The 20,096-nt window shown below is 41.9% G+C and overlaps 1 protein-coding gene across 1 annotated transcript in view; it reads right to left on the reverse strand.

The window, feature by feature from the left end:
• The window catches only part of Rybp (RING1 and YY1 binding protein), a 51,673-nt gene extending 31,780 nt beyond the window's left edge, over positions 1-19,893 (reverse strand). Inside the window, exons 1-2 of the mRNA XM_021643616.2 lie at positions 19,761-19,893; positions 18,990-19,115 (exon numbers count right to left, since the gene is read on the reverse strand). Of these exons, the coding sequence (XP_021499291.1) occupies positions 18,990-19,115; positions 19,761-19,792 (158 nt within the window). The 5' untranslated portion in view covers positions 19,793-19,893. The remainder of the gene's footprint in view (positions 1-18,989; positions 19,116-19,760) is intronic.
• Between the last annotated feature and the right edge of the window lie 203 nt (positions 19,894-20,096).

Here is a 20,096-nt window from a genome sequence, read left to right on the forward strand (position 1 = left end):
AAACTTCCATTTCTACTATTTACTCAAGAGAATTGAAAAGCACAAGGAGCCGTGCTGTGGTAGTACACACCTTCAATCAACTCCAGAATTTCAGAGAAAGGCCGATCTCTGAGTTCAAGGCCAATCTGATACACAAAGTGAGTTACAGGACAGCTAGAGCTACATGGAGAAACCATATCTTGAAAAACAAAACAAAAAGACCAAAAAGAAGAAAGAAAAGCATAATGCTACCGAAAGACTTGTGTCTGGGGTTATACACACAACAGGTTTTTACTGTTAAGGGCCAGAAACTGAAAACAACTAAAATGACCATCATATAGTCAAATTGATTTGCAGATAAACCATGCTATAGACTGTTATTTAGCAATTTAAACCTGGGCTGTGGAGGCACACACCTTTAATCCCAGCTCTATCGAGGCAGGCAGATCTGTGAGACCAACCTCTTAGACAGCCAAAGCTATAGAAAGAAACCTTATCTTGAAGAAAAACAAATAAGCAATTAAAAAAAATTATGAATCTTCAAATGAGTATGCTGACTCAAAGGAACCAGACTAATGGGTAGAAAATCATTCATTCACATAAAGCTAAAGAAAACACAAGTGAACTGACCCACGCCAACAGCTAGATCTGGGACTGAAAAGAACAAAAAAGAAAACTTTAAATGGGGGAAAAAACAGATACCTTCAATGTGGTGGTTTCTCAAACTGCATTTTATGTGTGTGAACCTCTCATATTAAACAAACATGGCAAATGTTCCAGTGTTTCACCCGATTGTAGTTTGTTTGGCTGTTACAGAACTAATACTGAAATCACATATTAGACCACAAAACTTCTCTTAGACAAGTTTTACTATTTATCATCTTTTAAAATCTGAAGCTTAAGTAAGTTAGGCATGATGTAACATTATGATCCCAGAATTCAGGAGGCCAGATTGGGCTACACAGTGAGTTGTACATCAGCTGAGCTATCATGAGGCACTGGTAAACAAGAAATTGATGAACAAATTACAATAAAACCACAAAATTAAAGTCTAGTTATTTAACACAATTTGAAGATGCATACTAAAAACACTATAAATCATATTTTTGTACAGCAAATATTCTCATTAGCTTGCTAAATATTTTTAAAATGTATTTTCATTCTTGAGTAATTTTTACTGGCAACAGATTCTAACATGTTTAAGCTGTCAATTTAGAGTCAAAATCACCATTAGCATTACACAGACACCCCACCTCACACACTGTGGCAACCATCTTTTCAGAAATGACCTACACTGCAAAGCTTTCATGAAAGCACGAACTCAGTGATGGTTGAAAGAGACCATTTTGTACCAAGCTTTGGAGGCACACTCCTTTAATCCTGGCACTCCAGAGGCAGAGGCAGGCAGATCTATGTGAATTCAAAGCCAGCCTCACCTACAGTGTGAGTATCAGGACAGCCACGGCAACACAGAGAAACACTGTCTCCAAAAACAACAAAGGAGAAAAAGAGAGAGAGAGAGACCATTCCACTCTGACAACTTGGCAACTCATGTTGCCAGAGGATCGCCATGCTTGGGGATCGCCATGCAACTTCCCATATTTAACAGAACAGAAATCAATCTTCCTAGTCTTCAAACCAGTATCTTGTACAATGGTTTTCCAGGCACAAGAAAATGAAACGCAAACAAACACATTCAACTTGATTTTATTCAAACATCAACTGTTGGGCTTAGCATGAAGGTACAGGCCTGTAATCCCAGTACTGGGAAAGTCTGAGAGAGACAGTAGGAGACAAGCCTGGCATACACAGTAAGACCCTGTGTACCAAAATGAAACAAAAACGCTACCAAGTTCCTTGTTGCCTGTAAACAGAGTTTCCTCAGCCTAGGCACTGGAAGGTGACAGGTATGATGACTTTCACTTCTCTTGAATCTTGAAATGCCAGGTGTAAAGAAAGAAAAGTCAACTTTCTTTGCCTTTGCACAATTCTAATTTGTTTTCTTTTAAGGAATTTTGAGAATGGGGCAATTAAAAGACTAAATCTGATGATTAAAATGACTGAGGAAATTCCAGATCATGCAGGTGGAAACTGGCTGCTGTTCTGGGCTCACCACCTCAAACACTCTTCTATCTGCTGTGCTAACTCTGACTGGAAATAGAACTCAGAACAAGGAAGGATTTAAGGCTGTCCTCATTCACACACAAACACAGCCAACTGAGCCTGCTAAACTGAAGTGGGAATACACATCTACATACCACAGATGCTCACTCTAGCCCATCTGCCCACACCACAGCAACACTATACAGTGTAATCTAGTTTCTTTAAAGAAAAATTGCACAATTTGCACAATCTGCACAATTTGCAATCCAGGTAAGTGGGAGTTTAAAGGAAAGATAGTAAGTCCATTTGAAACTTTGAAACCAAAGTTTCAAAAACTGGTGCTGTCAGCTCACTCTTGAAACCCCAGCACTTGGGAGAGTTGAGGTAAGATGCTCTGAGTTTTAGCTAAGTTACCCTGGGCTTGAGAGAGCCCCCGTCTTCACAAATAAATAACTCAAAACATTACAAAAATTTCTATCTAATGAGAGATCAACTCTGCAGTTTAGCATAAATGTCTACTTCCTTTATTTGAAAAGGTAGTTTGTCAATTGGTAACTGATGCATATTTTTAATACAGCAAACCTTTTTTTTTTTTTCACCAAAACATCACAATGCATCAGAAACAATGCCCTTTCCACTCACAAAACTCACATTAGGTCAAATAATTCTGAAAGCATTAATAAACAATTTAGAGACTTCATTTATAAAACAGTGCCAAAGACCTAGAATTTTCCCAGCTGGGAGAAAATGATAGTACCTAAATCACTACTTAGTTCAAGAGCTCTAGTCCATCTCTTGAAAATCCCTTTAGTAAAAGAACTACAACCATTCTGAGTGAAAAGACTGCAACCACTCAACTGCAAAATCTTTGAAGAGAGCACAGATTTCACGTTCTTGTTGAATTCAATCTACCTTTACTGTCACCTTAAGCATTTTCGGGATCCAAACCACCCAGTCCCTACTTGTCCAGTTTGTATCCGGCAAGCTAAGTAGAGAGCATCTGAGGAACCCCACCTGTGAGGAGCTTGCTTTCAGCAACTGGCTTCATCGGAAGCCTATTTTGCAATCAACTGTAAGTCAGCTGTGGGCAGAAAAGGTATGCACTTGAAAGGGAAGTGTGATTCCCAGGTACAGTCTAGAAGAAAGTAAAACCAGAAACAGTGAGGAATAAGACAACAGCAGCTCAGCATGGCAGTTGCACCTTCAAGTCTAGCACAAGCAAATCAATAAAACCTCTGAGTTTAAGGATAGCCTGGTCTACAGAGCGAGTTTCAGGATAGCTAGGGCTACACAGAGAAATCCTGTTTCAAAAAACTCAAGCATGGCAGTATTTCCAAGCCGTGCATCTTGTTTCTTGTGTTGCAGGACGAGTGTGTGTTCTGCTAGTGTGTTTGCTAGAGATTACTCACACCCTGCACAATAGACAAGTGTTGGGCTACATTCTCAGCCTTTGGTTTTTTTTCACACTGGCTTTCAGGGTCAGCTGGCTTTGATTTTGCACCCAGACTGGCCTCCAACTTTTCATCTTCTGTCTCAACTTCCTGTGTTCTGGGACCACAGGAATTTGCCTCCACACCTAACTGCAGAGGTGACCTTCAATCACACTGTATTAAATGTCTCTATATATTTGATTGTTTATTGTTGAACCAGCAGTGAACTAATTACTAACAGATTCTAGTACTGTCCCCACTATTGAGGAAACTCCTGTTTCAATGTTGTGTAAAAATTACTCCCGAATTTTCTGGTTAATAACGAAGCTGCAGAGCCTATGACTGGGCAGAGGATACAGTAGGCGAGTCTTTCAGTTACCAGTCTGAGGGTCCCAGTGAGAGGAAAGGGAAGAACGAGGCTCACATACCCTGAGGAGGAGGTCACCATGTAGGAGACACATGGAGACAATGATGGAGCAGAGGTGGCCGGGTTGAGACTACAGGACAAGTAATGGGGTACATGGCTGGGAAGAAGGCCAGGCCAGCATAGTCGAGTTAGAATAGATCAATATCAACTCAGTTATGATGCTTGAAGCTTATTAATAAATGCAACAGGTCTCCATCTCATTCTCATCATTTGGGAGGTAGAGTGGGAATAGAAAAAAAAATAACCCTTAATTTCAACACAACTCTTTTTTTTTTTTAAACTGAAGTATCAATTTACATAGAGATTTAACCAACATATGACATAATTATCCTTAAGGGAGAAAAGCATTTATACAAGAGATGAGAATAATGGATTATGCTCTGAAATGTACAGTGAAGAATACAAGTCACAGTTAGCTTGCTCTGGAAGACTTAACAACTGTCTGCCCTGAGGGCTTCAAGCCTAAATACAGAGAAAGAAATGTGAAGAAAAAAAAAAATCCATACAAAATGATTTCATGTTCTGCTGGAGACCTAACACAAAGTTTCTTCGATGGTCATACAAGAATCAAGAATTGTTTCCCTGAAGGGTTATCATTAGCTGACCTTGCCAGATAGGAATAAAGGGTAAGTTTTCAGTTATTTATGCAAGTATAAGTGAGCCAGGGATGTCCCCCAGTGATGGAGTCTGCCTGGAGCCACGAAGTATGTGTGGCAGGACAGGTCATATAGTGGTATTAAAGAACATTATCAATGAACACTGATCAGTGTGACCAGGAAATACTAAGGGCAAGAGAACCCTGCAGAGTGAGAAATATCGACCACTTGTTGAGCAAACACATTACATGTTCTCTGTATTTTTCTTAAGTTCCCTCCAGGAAAATACTCACAAAAACCAGTATCAAGGTCATGGAATTGATACAGGTACAGAGATTGTTGCAAAATACACTGAAATTTTAAAATGCAATGACAAACATTAAGGCAGCAGAATATTAGAATAAAGGGAGAATTTAGTATGCCTATCACGATGGATGGGCATATAATGTTTCTAAACTGTAGTTACACAGATAGAGACTAAATAAACAGGCTATTTCTACGAAGCAAAAAGATCAAGTCTGATTCTACTAAAAAAACTTGGATTAGGAATGTGAAACTCTAAGGCTCACATCCTTGTTTACTAAAGGGCCTTATATCTCTATGTATAAGGTTGCTTATGTTAAATCCCCATTAAATGGAGAAACTTATCAGCACTGGGTGGACTACAAGGTCACTAAGGAAGCTTTAAAAACAAAAACACCATGCTGTCAAGACCTGGGCTAGCATCACTATGGCTTGTCATTCTGATGAGCACTGGACAAGCTGTGTCTCCATACATAGCACCTAGAACAGTCCAAACACATCTGATGTAGATCTCCAATGATTTGGGTTTTTTGTTTTTGAGACAGGGTTTCTCGGGTGTAGCCTTGGTTGTTCTCAGAGGATCTACCTGCCTCTGCCTCCCTGAGTGCTGAGATCACAGGCTTGTGCCACTGTTCCCAGCCTGTTTCCTTACATTGATTACACAATACAACAAAGTTGTAAGTATGTACCATCCCAGGGCTGCAGTTCACCAAATAGTACTTAAAAACACACTTGTCTCTGCACTACCTATTCTGTAGTGACTCCAAAATTTCACACATTATTTTTGAGTAAAGTTTTGTTGTTTTGTTTGAGAAGGTCTTTATGTAGCCCTGGGCATCCTGGTACTATGTAGTCTGGCTTAGCCTCAATTTACAAAGATCTAACAACTTCTGCCACCCATGTACTGGGATTAAAGGTGTGTACCACAAGACCTACCTGAGCTTTAGAAAAAATAAGGATGTGTAAATGAACAGTTTAGTAACAAAAGCAGAAAACTGTTCAGTTACATATAAACATAACAACAACTGTACCAGATAAAACTCCTTCAAAAAGTAGAGCTACCAAATTACATAGATACTTATTCATACATCATTGGGGGGAGCACATTACAAATAAATCTTTTTTCCTACATATTTTTAGACAAATAATTTGGCATGACAGTACTTGAGAGGAACAGTTAAGACCCATCTCAGAATACCACCGTAAATCAGAAAACACACACACACACACACACACACACAGTCACACAAGGTGCAGTCTCAGGATCTCCCTTCAAAAAACTTTACCCCAAAAGTCAATCAGGAAGGGTATGTTACAGAGTCTTCAATGGGGGTAAGGGAGGCGCAAAACTATGTTAAGTTTCATAATCAGGAAGATCATCAGTAGCAATGATTTTTTTGTATCTGGTATGATGGGTGCCATGTCTAAGAAAGGTTCACAGTCCTCTGCATCTAGAATAAGACAGGTAGAAAAAAGAGAAGACATTTGCCAAACTATGACCCGATTGTTTACTGACATATATTACGTCTCAGAATAGCTGAGGACAAGCTGGATATAGCCTCAGTAACTGGAGGAAGTGGACAAGAGACAGTGCACACACAGTGAAAGCAGAGCTTACACACAGGACACAGAACTTGTCTACCTGACTTTGGCCAGGTGACAAGTGCTTTCCACCCACTGCACCACTTATCTGCAGAATTCACAAACTCATTGCTTCTTGCTGGTGATTTTAATGATAGCATGAAAAGCTTTTTCAAAGAACTGTGTAATTTTCTAAGTTAAGCAATGAACAACCCATTTGATTTCAAGGCAGAAAAGTACTATACAGTCTGTTTTTAAAGGTATTTTTCAAAGAGTCAGGATGATAAGGATAAGAAACACTGGTAAGAAAAAGAAACATGATAGTAAGTAAAGTAAATCTCTTCATCTATACAGTATTAACTGCACATTACAGGCTCTGTAATTACGCTTCCCCCCCCCCCCCCCAGAATTCTGAACAAGCATAATAATACTGCTCTCTAACTGAAACAGCCCTAGAAAAGGATGGAAAGTTGTGAAGATGCAGAGTTTTATAAATACTTTGCTCATGCTAATTAGCCCATTTAGTTTCATCACCTCTCCTGTCCTACTGAAATCCCGAAAGTTACTTTTCTGTGCAGCAACTTCTATAAATGCAAGGCTACAGTAACAACTACCTCAAAACTGCTTTGAGTATTAATACAAAGAAGAAGAGGAAGAAGGAGGAGGAAGAAGATCTAAAACTGATGTGCAAAATACAAAAACATGTTTGCTATGCAAACATATTTCAGAATATCCTATGTTTAGGGGCCTATAACAACATTAGTTGTACATTCCAGCAAATCATAATTTACATTTTCCTTAAAAAAAAAAAAGTATGTTCCATCTGCATGTATGACAATGCACCACATACATGCCTAGTATCCAAGCCAGAAAGAAGAGAGTTTCCCACACCTGGAAATGGGAGTTACTGACGGTCACCAGTAGCCGTGGAGGTGCTAAGAGTTGGGCCTTGGTCCTCTGCTGCAAGGTCTTTGCCCTTAACCACTGAGCAGTCTCTCCTGCCCATTACATATCCTTTTCTAAGCATTTTCTAGACTTACAGACCCACAGAAAATGGCACAAGTATGCCGTGGTCCCATGTAATCACCTTCCAATTTCTATGTAATACACACCTTCTTAATTATAACAGTGTCAGAACCAATAAAATACCATTAATATAATGGATACTTAAGTTCAATGCCAATTTTGTGCTTTATAATTTTCAAAATTATCTTCAATATTTAAAGGTTATTTTTGATTCTCAATCCTATGAAGCACAGTGATGTTATGCATGTATATAAAGAGTAAATGAAAAATAATCTATCAGTTCAAAATCTTCAAATACCATTCTTTGTGCCGAGAACCAAATCCTTCTCTTTTATCCTTTTGAAGTAGTTAACAACTGTGCTATAGTCAATCTCCCCTTGCCGTGGATTACGTGAACACAGGCTCATGTAATACAACAAGACACCAAAAGATCTTCCATAGTATGAGCTCTTTTAAGATCAGTGTTTTCAGTCGGACAGTGGAGATGCATGCCTTTGATCCCAGCACCAGAGGCAGAGACAGGTGGATCTCTGGTATTGTGCCTAATGCTTGACTTTTTAAGTTTCTCAACAGTTCATTTGGCTTTTTTCAGGTCCAGAGTTTGGCTGCCAGCACCTACAACAAGCAGCACATGACATGCTACCACAGATCCAGAAGATCCAATGTCCTGTCTTCTGTGGTATATTGGAGACAAGGTTTCTCTGTGTTGCCCTGACTGTCCTGAAAGATCAGCCTGCCTCTGTCTCCCAAGTGCTGGGATTAAAGGCATGCACCACCACTGCCCCACTACTATATCAACCTTTACTGATTTTTCTCCCCTACTCATAGAGCAAAAATTAATGGGTTGTGGAGATGGCTCAGCTGCTATGAGTACTGGGTGCTTTTCCAGAGGACTTAAATTTGAGTCCCCACCTAGTGGCTCACAAACATCTTTGACTCTAGTTCTGGGGACCCAACACCGTCTTCTGTCCTCCATAAGCACCAGGTACACGTACACAGTCAACATACCTACACATTGAAGAAGGGGGGAAGGGAGGAAGTACTGCTCTTCCAGAGGAGCTGATTTTGGTTCCCAGAATCTACAACCTTATATGTAACTTCATCTCCAGGTGAATCGCACACCTCTAACCACTATGGGCACTTGTATTACATGTGCCTATATACACACATCCACAAATTAAAAATTTAAGAACTTACAAGGTGCTTTACAAGGTGCAAAGGTATTATTATCGAGGTTAGTACACAGCTACCATGTTCAAGAAGTTCAAAATTAGAACTGAGCATTAAAGTAGTGAACCAGTTCACCTATACTTTAGTCTTTATCCACCTTCTACTTAGTAACAGATTTGCTGAGTTTGGCCAATCATATACCATGACTGTTAGACAACAATGACCAGGAATTGGTTAAGAAATCAATCTTGCTGTCAGTCACAGTCTAAATGGCACTCTTCTTATTACAGGGTATGTGGACCACTGAAGGGTTCTGGGTTTGGGGGCTTAAAGCAACTTGAGTCAAGAGTCTGACTTCTAGTGCTTGGTGGAGCATGCCTTTGATCCCAGCACTTTGGAGGCAGAGGCAGGAAGATCTCATGAGCAAGAGGTCAGCCTGATCTACAGAGTGAGTTCCAGAACAGCCAGGGCTACACAGAGAACAACCCCTATCTTGAAAATAAAAAAAAAAAGTGCCTGACTTCTGGCAACAGACTATTCTTTTAGTACCTGTGGTAGCAAACCCCGAGTTTTCGTAAAAGAGCTAGCAAACCTCACAACCTACACGTGACATATGAGCTGTTCTTAGAAAGCAGTCGCCCAGTTTGTTTTCTCTATGACTAACCACCACATTTTAAGATTCATCATGCTGAGGAAACCGGCATTTGTTTAATCTCTTGTCCTTCCAAAGGCCACTAAAACTTAATGACTGTATTCTTCATGCTTTTTAATTGTATAGAAAAATGAAAACTACTTTGTTTTAACTCAGATACTTTTTTACATATCTGTATCCCTTCCACTGCTTTGTTTTGTTTCTTTTTTTTTTTTTTGGAGGGAGGACATCCGACCACAAGAGAAAACAGATATTCTAAACTGGCTATGAGGAAAAGAGAAAGCAGTATCTAACCCGGCTTAAAACCCTGTTCACCCTATAATTCAAACTCTCAATTTCTGAGCAATTCTATAGCATATCAACAACTGCCATAATTTACTGAGTTCATTTTTGCCACCAGAGTGTTAATCACTGTGTGGAAATGAAAATATAGCTAATTAAATGAAGTGACTGTGTCAAGACTTCAACAGAACACAATTACTACCAATTACTCAACACAACAGTGAACAAAGGGTATAAAGGTAAAACTAACTACCATGTGTAGGAGGTATAACATCGTTAAAGACACGTTACAATGCCTTCCAACATTGGTCAGTGCTCTCTGACCATCTGTAAGCTGCACTGGGTGCAAGTTTACAAACAAGCAATCTGCCTCTTTACAATCGGTTTATCCCATACAATCAACCCCTTGCTTTCCAATGACTTCTGGCTGCTAAAATTACCAACTGGGCTACTAAGTTAATAGTTATGACAGTTGATATTCAAGTGCACCACCAAGAACCACAGCCCAAAAGCACTCCAAGAACTACTTTAAATGTGCTACTTCCTGCCACCAAGGCTTTTTATAATTTTACATTTAAGTCCCAATGCTTGTTTATAAAACAAAACCAGATAAAGAGGAATATTACTGCTAGGGGCACATTTCAGACAATGTTCACCTAACTCAGAAATATTAAACACACAAGAGGAAAAGTCCTCATATACGAAAGAACATTCATAAAAATTTAAAACTGGGGGCTGGGTGGGGGTGTTGTTGCACTAGCACAAATTAGGCAATGGGTTTTGATTCCCAGCCCCATAAACAGCCAAAAAAACTAGTCCTCCAAGTCTTTATTTGCTCCATACAGCAGACATATGTGAACCCCTAAGAAGTGCAGGGCTGTATTATAATAAGCACAGGGAAAAAAAAAAACCATAAAAACAATGCCCTGCTCTCCAACAAGGTGACAAAAGCAGTAGACTGGAGGCAGAGGCAGGTGAATCTCTTGAATTCCAGGACAGCCAGGGTTACACAAGAAACTCTATCCTGAAAAACAAAAAACAAAAACCAAACAAACAAAAACAAAGGGGGCGGCGCTGGAGAGATGGCTATGAGCTCAGGCTATATCAAAGGACACCCAGTTCAATTTCCAGCACCCACATAGCAGCTTGCTGCAATCTATAAATTCTAGTACCTGGGGATCTGACCCCCCCCACACACACACAGATTCACATACAAGGCAAGAAACCAGTGCATGGGAAATAAAAAATAAATTATAAAAAGGAGAGAATGAATGAATGAATACACGGATGAAGTGAGACAACTCAGTCCACACATACAGAAAACACATGAAACAGTCATATGAAAAACATGCTCGGTATAGAGAGCACATTGAGTGTTTGCATTCTGCTTACAGAAATTCTGAAGACAGACACAGGAAAAGACCAAACCACAAAATCCTTTAGATATTCAGGACTTAGATTTTCCTCCTAAAAGCAATGTGAACCAGGAGACAATCTGAAGCAGGATCTGTGTGACACCTTTGGGAAACACTCTCAGAACTCAGCTTTTCAACCTATGGACTGAACTGCCTGTAAGCTGCTCAAGTGGAGAAGCAGGTTTGTTTTTCTTATGTATACAACATGAAGGTAATGATGAGAGAACAATGAAGAAGATGATGATTATACTAGGAAGACTAATAATAAACAGTCTGGGAATTCAAAGCGTTTGGAGGAAAGTAAAAGTATGTAGTTGACAGACTAGGTACTGTTCCAATTGCAGAGCCTTGCCTAGCACGCTGAGACCCTGGCTTCTAGCCCAGGCACCCAAACATTTAGAAAGAGGTAAGAGAAATGGGGTGTAGAGTAGCACAATCCAGGCAAGGAAGCTGAGAATCTTGAGTTCAAGAACAGCAACCAATCTTACATTCAAAAACAATGAGGCCTTGTCTCAAAAAAAAAAAAAAAAAAAAAGAGGACTATTTCTACTTTAAACAATCACCAACTCTTACGTGCTCCCTCATTACCATGCTCATCCATCAGTCACCTCACTTGGCTTTTCCCATCATTGGGTACTGCATGATGCTCTGATCTTTTCAGTCACGTTTCTTGAAAGTGGAGCTCTCCATTTACTTATTAATCAATGTCTTAAAATGAAAGTGATTGATGAGCCAGGCCAGGTGTGGTGGCACATGGCAAAGACAAGCATTTGGGAGGCTAAGGCAAGAGCAAGAGAACTGTTTAAGGCCAGCCTGGGCTACATACTGAGTGCCAGGTCATCCTTGGCTCGTTGAGATTCTGTCTCAAAAACAGAAAAACTGCTGAACTACACTGCCAATGAGAAGAATCAACTCCCTTTCATGACCTCTAGAAGTTTCACACCTTTAATTCTATTCCCATAAAAGAATAACGATGCCTTCCCCTTGACCCCCACCCCACGAGAGGGGTAGAGAGATAACCCTGTCCCTTACCAGTTGCACTTGGGAGAGTGGGTCTTGCACCTCACCTGGGCAGCAAAGGAGAGCTGACTTCTGGTGCAGGGGCGGGGGGCTGCAGGTGAGCTGGCTCAAGGACATGAGAACATAAGAGCTGACCCTGTCCTTGGTGGCTGCGGCATTAAATGAGTTAGTACAGCAGTGCTAGAGAACACTGAGTTGGAGAGACCAACTCAACTACCTCCCAGGCCCAGATCCAGGGCTTTGAGTTGGCCCACTCCAACATCTACCCCACCAGTGATCTGCTGGAACAGTGAAAGGGCGGATCCTGCAGATCCAGTATAAGTGTAGCAGAAGCCAGAGGCCTCAAAAAGAACTCACTGACTCATTGCAATGAACAGTTTCAAGTAAAGATACGTAGACAAAAGGGTATATTGTGGGAGACACATGGAGACACACTACATGACAAGATTTTTTTTTTCCTATCTAATTTTACTTGGGGGAGGGGTTGCCAGGGTGGAGGGTGGATGTGAAGGGCCAGGAGATGAATGGGATTGGGGTGCATGATGTGAAATTCACAAAGAATCAGTAAAAACAGCCAGGCGTGGTGGTACATGCCTTTAATCCCAGCACTCAGGAGGCAAAGGCAGTCAGATCTCTGAGAGTTTGAGGCCAGCCTGGTCTACACAGAGAAACCCTGTCTCGAAAAACAAAACAAAAAAGAATCAGCAAGAAGACAAGAGAGACAGAGAAAGAGAGAGAAACAAAGACACACTGGCATGTTGTAGTGGCTCATACCTTTAAGCAAAGACAAGTGTTTCTCAGAGATCCTGGTCTGCATATTAGATTCTGTCTTTAAAACACAAGAACAGGGATAGTCTGAGGAGTGCTGCTCAGAGAAGGGAGCACTCAGATGCCCTGAGAATAAAACAGTACTGGTAAAATAAACCAGAACTGCTCTCAGCAACATGGTTGAATCTCATCACCACTGACAGTGGGCAAAGATGTAGGACTCCTCTCACACAAAATTAAAACATAAAGAAAACAAATCCCCATTCATACAACATAAGGCGGTATACAGGAAGTTTCTGGAATGTTCCCCAATCTCATGAAGAATCTGGAATACCGAGTTACAAACACACGCTGACTTTGTAAAAGGTCATCAAATCTTTAAACTTGTACACTACAAACAGGTAATAAAGCAATCACAACTTCAGAGAGCAAAGACAATGCCACGAGGAGGAAAACAGGCCAGAGAGTCTATCAGCTCATAAACATCATCAGAACTAAAAAAGCTAAAGAGCACACATAAACCAGCAGAACTCACTCGCCTCTGGCTCCAAAACCAAGCAATATCACACCTAAACAGGGAAATGCACACAGCAGCACTGTCCATCAGTCTGTAAAGCGGACTCTACCCTCACACTCCTCAATATGCTCATTACCACACTCTTCTGGGCTTCTGTCACTACTTGAAATGATCTCAGTTTTCTGTTTATATACTTTCTCTTCCCTCTCCACAGTACTTCAAGCTCAATGAGAACAGGAACTTTACCTGTCTTTGCACCATATTGTGCATGCACACAGAGCTCAGACAGCTACGTGCACAATAAAAACTTGTCAAATGACCACAACTACCCAGATAAGTTACTTTAAGGACATCAACCAAGTACACCTAAGATCAAGTCAGTCACAATGAATCAGTAACTTCAATACAATAACAAAACAAATTATTACTCAATTTCTGTTCAGAGTACCTTGATTTGGAACACAGAGGGAATTTTCTTAATGTATTTTACAGTGTTTTTATGAAAGACAAACACTAAAATGAGGCCAATGTGACTCAAGGTGCAAACCCACAGTTGTGGATTCTCAAGAAAGAAGCCTAGAAGTCTTACTATCTGAAATGTGCTGCCAGATGTCCTTTATAGGTTCTAGTAAAGATCACAACTATACTGTGGTTTTTCCACAAAACTTCTGTTGCAATTAGTGATTTTTCATATAAGGGAAGCCCAAAGTTACAAGTCTAAAAAACTCCATGCTCTCAAAGACAACAGTCACATCTAACTCTTCCAATTCAATACTATATCTCTTTCTAGTTATTTTTCTACAACTTTATTAGATAAATCTTCTTTCTTTCTATTATCCACAAAGCTCTGAAAACAGCATAAACTTTTAAAAATTAATTTAATTTAAATAATCAGGGGTTAAATAAGACTTTCAATTCCACACAGAGATAAAATACACATGTAAGGATGACAGGGACATATATAAACTCTGCAGATACAAGGATGGCCAGAAAAGGCACAGTGAAAGGAGAACCTAACTTCTGAAAGTTGTCCTCTGCCTTCTGCCACGTAGTGAGTGTACATGCTTATAAAAGGAATGGTAAAGAAAAGTAAAATCTGAAAACAAAAACAACAAAGTTCTGCATCTATAGTGATTGACCCAAAGCATTTCCAATTTCTCAACGGAGTGCAATTTTAATAGTAGCTGGAGGAAAAGATGTACCACTACTAGGAAAGTAATAATCACTGACAAGATTTTACAGCAGTGTTCCAGTAAGTTTTAAAAAAAGAATATTTCACGCCGAGAACAGGGTCACAAAAGCAGTTTATCACCAGGTCTAGGAACTTATTCAGTCCAACATTCACAAACTTCAGGAACACAAAGTTACGCAAGTTCATGCATATACAATGCTTTACTTTTCCTTCCCTCTTTCATTAACAAAACAGGATGGATGAGAAGAAACACTACTTCCAGCTACACGTAGGAAAAGGATCATGCTTCTCTCCCACCTACCTGCCTTCTTACACATACAAAAAAGCTACCCTCTCTCCCCTTCTTGCATACATGGGTTTAACACCATGGTGGGGAGGCAACCTTCCAGTAGTCCATGACTACTTTAGGTTCTACTGTTAACTTCATTATGTATCAATCAATGTGTAAAGAGAAAATCAACTGACATTATGGCAATGTTCTAAAACTTGGAGTGCGGTGACAGCTGCACTCTTTCAAATGACTAAGAAAAGCCACTTATTTGCACTCATGAGTTAATGTTATGATATGTAAAGTATGCCCCCAATACTAAAAGAAAAAAAAAAAAATCAAACCCACAGGCTGGAGAGATTGGTTAAGAACACTTGAGACTTTTTTAGAGGCCCAGAATTGGATCCCCAGCATCTGTATCAGGTAGCTAAAAACCACCTGTAACTCCAGCTGGTCCAAGGAAGCTGATGCCTTTGCTCACTTGCACATACATACCTGCACAACTAACACAAATATTTTTTAAAAGTCAGCTAGGCAGGTGTGGTGGAGCGTGCTTGTGATCCCAGAGGCAGAAGAAGGCAGATCACTGTGAGTTCGAGGCCAGCCTGTCCAAGACAGCCAAAGTTTGATACAGATATACAGGGGGAAAAACAAAAATCAGCTAAGGACTATAGAATGGGAGGTGGTTTGGAAAGGAATTGGACTAGAGAAGGCCAGATTTAATGGCACACACTTGTAATGCCATAACTATTTAGACTACCAAGGGGATCCAGCCAAGAGTTCAAAGCCAGCGCACCCTATTCTTACCCTATCTCAAAAGAATTACAGACTTAACATGTTTTAGCCCAGGCCCAGCAGGATCATTCACAAATAATGAATGAACAAATGTATAAAGATCTCTTCTGCCCCGAGAAGATCCCACCAGATTAGTAAATGTCCACACCTTTTCCCTTGGGGCTTTTCTGACTGTCCCTATGGCTCTGTGCTACTCCACAGAAACATCCCTATTCTGAAATAATTCACAGTTCTACCTGCAGATTTAAAACTACTGCACATCACAATAGAAGTAAAAAGCTGGCAGGTGATTTTGTAGAAATCGGTTTTCCTTTTCCAAAAAAAAAAATAGGGGTAATCGTTTCTTCTAATTGATTCTTAAGTCAGACAGTTCGCATCCCACTTTATAACACCTTTGACAGTCTTTACAGCTAGGGTTACCTGGGTATGTGTTCTGCCATCTTTTTAGCATGAACCCTCCCCTTCAACAGTATCTTTCATAAATGCTCTTTAGATGATGGGCAGTATTTTTCTGCTTAAATAGAGGACCCTCAATGCTATCCACATCGGCAAAGAGCACTGTGTCCTATTGGACTACCACTAATTTAAGGCTGTTTGCCTAGACTGACTGGTTGATGCCAGTGGTAATACAGGCAAGAGTAATCAACAACTCCACAATAACTACTGGCCAGCCAACCAGATAAAGTTGTTTAAACACTATCTCAGAGCAACAAAACCATGTGTGTCAGCAAACGTGGTATTCCAAAATTACCAACTTTCATCAATTACCAGCCACCCAATCCCAGCCATAAGGGTGGCTTGAAGTTACTATAAGACCTGACTTTAACGCCCAGAAGTGCAAAAGCAAATCCAAAACCAATTAAGTTTTCTACTGTCATCTGATTAATACAGATTAATACAACAGAAAACGGCAAATTCCTATGAAATTTTGGCAGTATAAAACTATTTACAAAGGGGCTGGAAGATGGCTCAGGGGTTAAGAGCCCTGTCTGTTTTTCCAGAGGTCCTGAGTTCGATTCCCAGCAACCACATGGTGGCTCACAACCATCTATATTGGGATTTGATGCCCTCTTTTGGCATGCAGGTGTACATGCAGACAGAGCACTCATGTAAAAATAATAAATCTAAAACCAAAACAAAACACTATTTACAAGAAGAAGCTGGGTGTCCCAGCACTCAGGGAGGCAGAGGTAGGCGGATCACTTTGAGTTCGAGGACAGCTGGAAGCCCTATCTTGAAAAAACAAAAAAAACAAACAAACAACAAACAAAAAACCTATTTACAAGGAAAAGATTCAGAATTTTCAGCCAGTACCTCAGAGAAATCAAGTGAAGGGCTACCCTGGCCAGAAGAGCATGCACACTGGCCATATAACTTTTTCATATAAAACCCATGAATAATACAGAAAACCAAAAATGTCACTTGCATTCCACTTAATGATGACTTCTGAACAGATCTAAAACACTAAAGTATTGATAACAACCAAAACTGAAACTGTCCAAAAAGATGATCAGGAACCGATATTTTAAAGGTCTCACACCTGTGAAATCTATATCCAAAGCCTACTGAATGACTCAACTGCATGAACGGCCTGAAAGATAGTACTTTATTCTTTTTTTTTTTTTGAATTGACACTTTGAAATATCCTAAAGCCCATTTATTCGCTTAAAATTTCACTGTCATCTGTGGCTCTGAAAACTTTAAACAAAATTTTAAATCAACACCTTTCACGTGCTTCCATAAAGTTGGTGAGTCAGGCTTTTCAATAAAAGTAAAATTAAAAGCATTTCAATATGAGATAATTATTCCCAGCAATACATCAGACGTAAACTTTTGATTTTGACTTTAGTTTCTCTTCACCAGCAAGGTTCTCAAGTTCTTACTAGCTTCCTGGTCATTTACTTGAACATCAACTATACTAACACTCAAAGCAAAACCACAATAGAAGAGCTTTGGCCTCAGCGGGATTCTACATGTAAAAAACATTACTCATAAATAATATAGTTACTATTGATTTAAGTAACAAATACATTTCTAAACTTTCATGCTGAATGATGGAATCCCCAATTTTAGACAACAGAACAAAACCCACAGAAATGGGTTTTCCATGTAACTAAATCTATTTACTATGATAAAAAAAAAAGTTGACATGAATTGACTTAAAAAAAAAACAAACAAAAAAACTACTAGTGGGTCCACTGGCAGAAGTCTACAATCCCACCACTCAGGAGGCTTACACAACAGGATTACAGTTCCAGATAGTTCCAAACATAGTGAAATGCTACCTAGTAGAGTAAAACTACTCACAGGAAATAAACATTTCAGTTCTTGAGTTTTGATTCAAAGGTCTCATGTCATAAGAGTTAGTGAAATTCACAAACAGTTCACCATCAACTAGGGCAATTCATTCTCAGTTGAGCCTTCTTAATCCCAGGTGTAAGGAAAGCAACGCGACCCTGACAAGAAGCATCTCTCAGAACATCCAGGTAGAACTAGCCACAATGGGACACCACCAATTCAAAAGAAAGAAACGAAACTTTTGGCTTTCAACCTCGACTCCTGAAGGGTCCTAAGCTCACTCTCACTTTCATGTGCTCTGAAGACAGTCCCCTTAAGGATAGCAAGAACCCTGTAACTCAACTCTTAGCAACAGAAAGAAATTCAAAATAAAAGTTAAGACACCTGCAAGATTATAAAAATCAGTTTTTACATTACACCTTTCTATTTTAATGATACCGCTACAAGTAGTTCCAACTCACTTGGCTATCATATGCAGTTAACCACTCTTAGGTCAACATAAAAGAAACCCTTTCAATACAGAATCATTAGCACAAACTTCAAGTCTATTCACCCCAACATCTCACACACTTCACCATTTTGCACAAACTAATAACAAAAAACAGACACATTAGCAACCCTAATTCCGCGTGCCCGCCCATCAAATGCAATTTTCCAACCCTCCAGTATATAGCAAGTGCAAAAAAGAAGAGAAATTTGCAACTCAAGGCAGAAAAGGGGACAACCCCTTCTTACTGTACCATCATACCACCACTTAACTCAGGAAAAAACTAATCCCGGACAAATTAAAACCACTTCCCACACGGCAAAAAACAAAGAAACAAAAAAAAGGTCTAATGTCCTACAGTCAATCAATACCAGCAAGGCAAAGGATTTAAGTGTCAAATACAGCGGCTTGTCTGAAACTAGACGAAAACCTGGGAAAATTCCTTCTCATAAATTGAACCCTTTAACAGAAGGCACTGCACCCAACTTGAAGTGGCATAAACCCGAACCACATCGCCCATCCCCAAATGCAAAATGGCTCGTAATCAACAAGTTGGCAAGAGGGCGATCAATAATAATAAAAGTACGACTCACTCCCCCTCTCCTCTGCCCTCCGCGCAATAGATAAATGAAGCCAAAATAAGTCTATCAACAAAATCCAACCCACACGCCTTCCAGTACCTGGTGGAGGTGCCTTTCCGCACATCGCAGATGCTGCATTTAAAGGCTTCCGCGCTGTTCCTGAAGGTGCAGACGCTACAATCCCAAAAGCCTTCGTCTGCGGCAGGTTTCGCTTGTCGTTTTGGCCTTCCGAGGAGCGAGCCGGGAATCGAGGGGAGGATGGAGAGGGGAGAGAGAACAGGCGCTGGTGAGCCGTCGTCATTTCACAGGAATCCGGCGCTGGAAACTTCTCGCGGCGACCACCCATCCACCCCGCCGGAGGGGACCGGGGAGAGGCCGACCGGCGGCGCGGAGCCGGGCGCCCCCTCCGGCCCCGGGCACCGAGCGCCTGGCGGCGGCGGCGGCTCACGCGGGGCCGCGCCGAGCGCAGGAAGCGGGCCGACTCGTGGGCGCGAGCGCGGGGCGGCGGGGGCGCGGCGCGGGCCGCGGGCCGGATCCCGAAGGCGGCGGGCAGCCGGGACGGCCGGGCGGCGGCGCGGAGGGGGCCGGCGCCGCGCGCTGCCCGCCCCTGCTCGCGCCCTCCCGCCCGCCCCACCTGGTTAAATCTCCCTTTGTCTGGGCGGAGCGGCGACGGCGGAGGGCGGCTGAGGAGGAGCCGCCATGGCTGCGGCGCGCACGGCCGCCGGCCCGAGCGGAGCGACACCGCCTCCCTCCGCCCCCGGGTCTCCATCTTAGCGCGCCTCCCCCGCGCGGCCGCTCCGGCCTAGTCGCCGGCGTCCCCGCCCGCCGCGGCCGCCCTCCCCTTCCGCCCCCTCGGCGCCCGGCAGGTACCTGGTCGGGCTCTTCTTGTCGCCCATGGTCATGGACGGGCTGGCCCCCGGCGCCCCACAGCTGTGCGCGCCGCCACTCAGAAGAGAAGCGCGGTCCGCAGCGTCGCGGAGCGGCCCCCGCCCTCCCGCGCCGCCCGCCCGCCCGCCCGCCCGCCCTCCGCCGCTGAGCTCGAGCTCTGGCCACCGCCGCCGCCGCCGCCGCTGCCGCCGCCGCCAGTCTCCGGACGAGACTAGTCCCCGCCAGCGCCGCCTCCGCCGAGTGACTGACGAGGGGCGGGGCCGGGCGCCGCGCGTCATGCGCCGAGCGGCCAATGGGAGGGCGACGACCGGCGCCGCG

This window comes from Meriones unguiculatus, chromosome 5 (assembly GCF_030254825.1).
Source record: "Meriones unguiculatus strain TT.TT164.6M chromosome 5, Bangor_MerUng_6.1, whole genome shotgun sequence".
Classification (NCBI taxonomy): Eukaryota; Metazoa; Chordata; class Mammalia; order Rodentia; family Muridae; genus Meriones; species Meriones unguiculatus.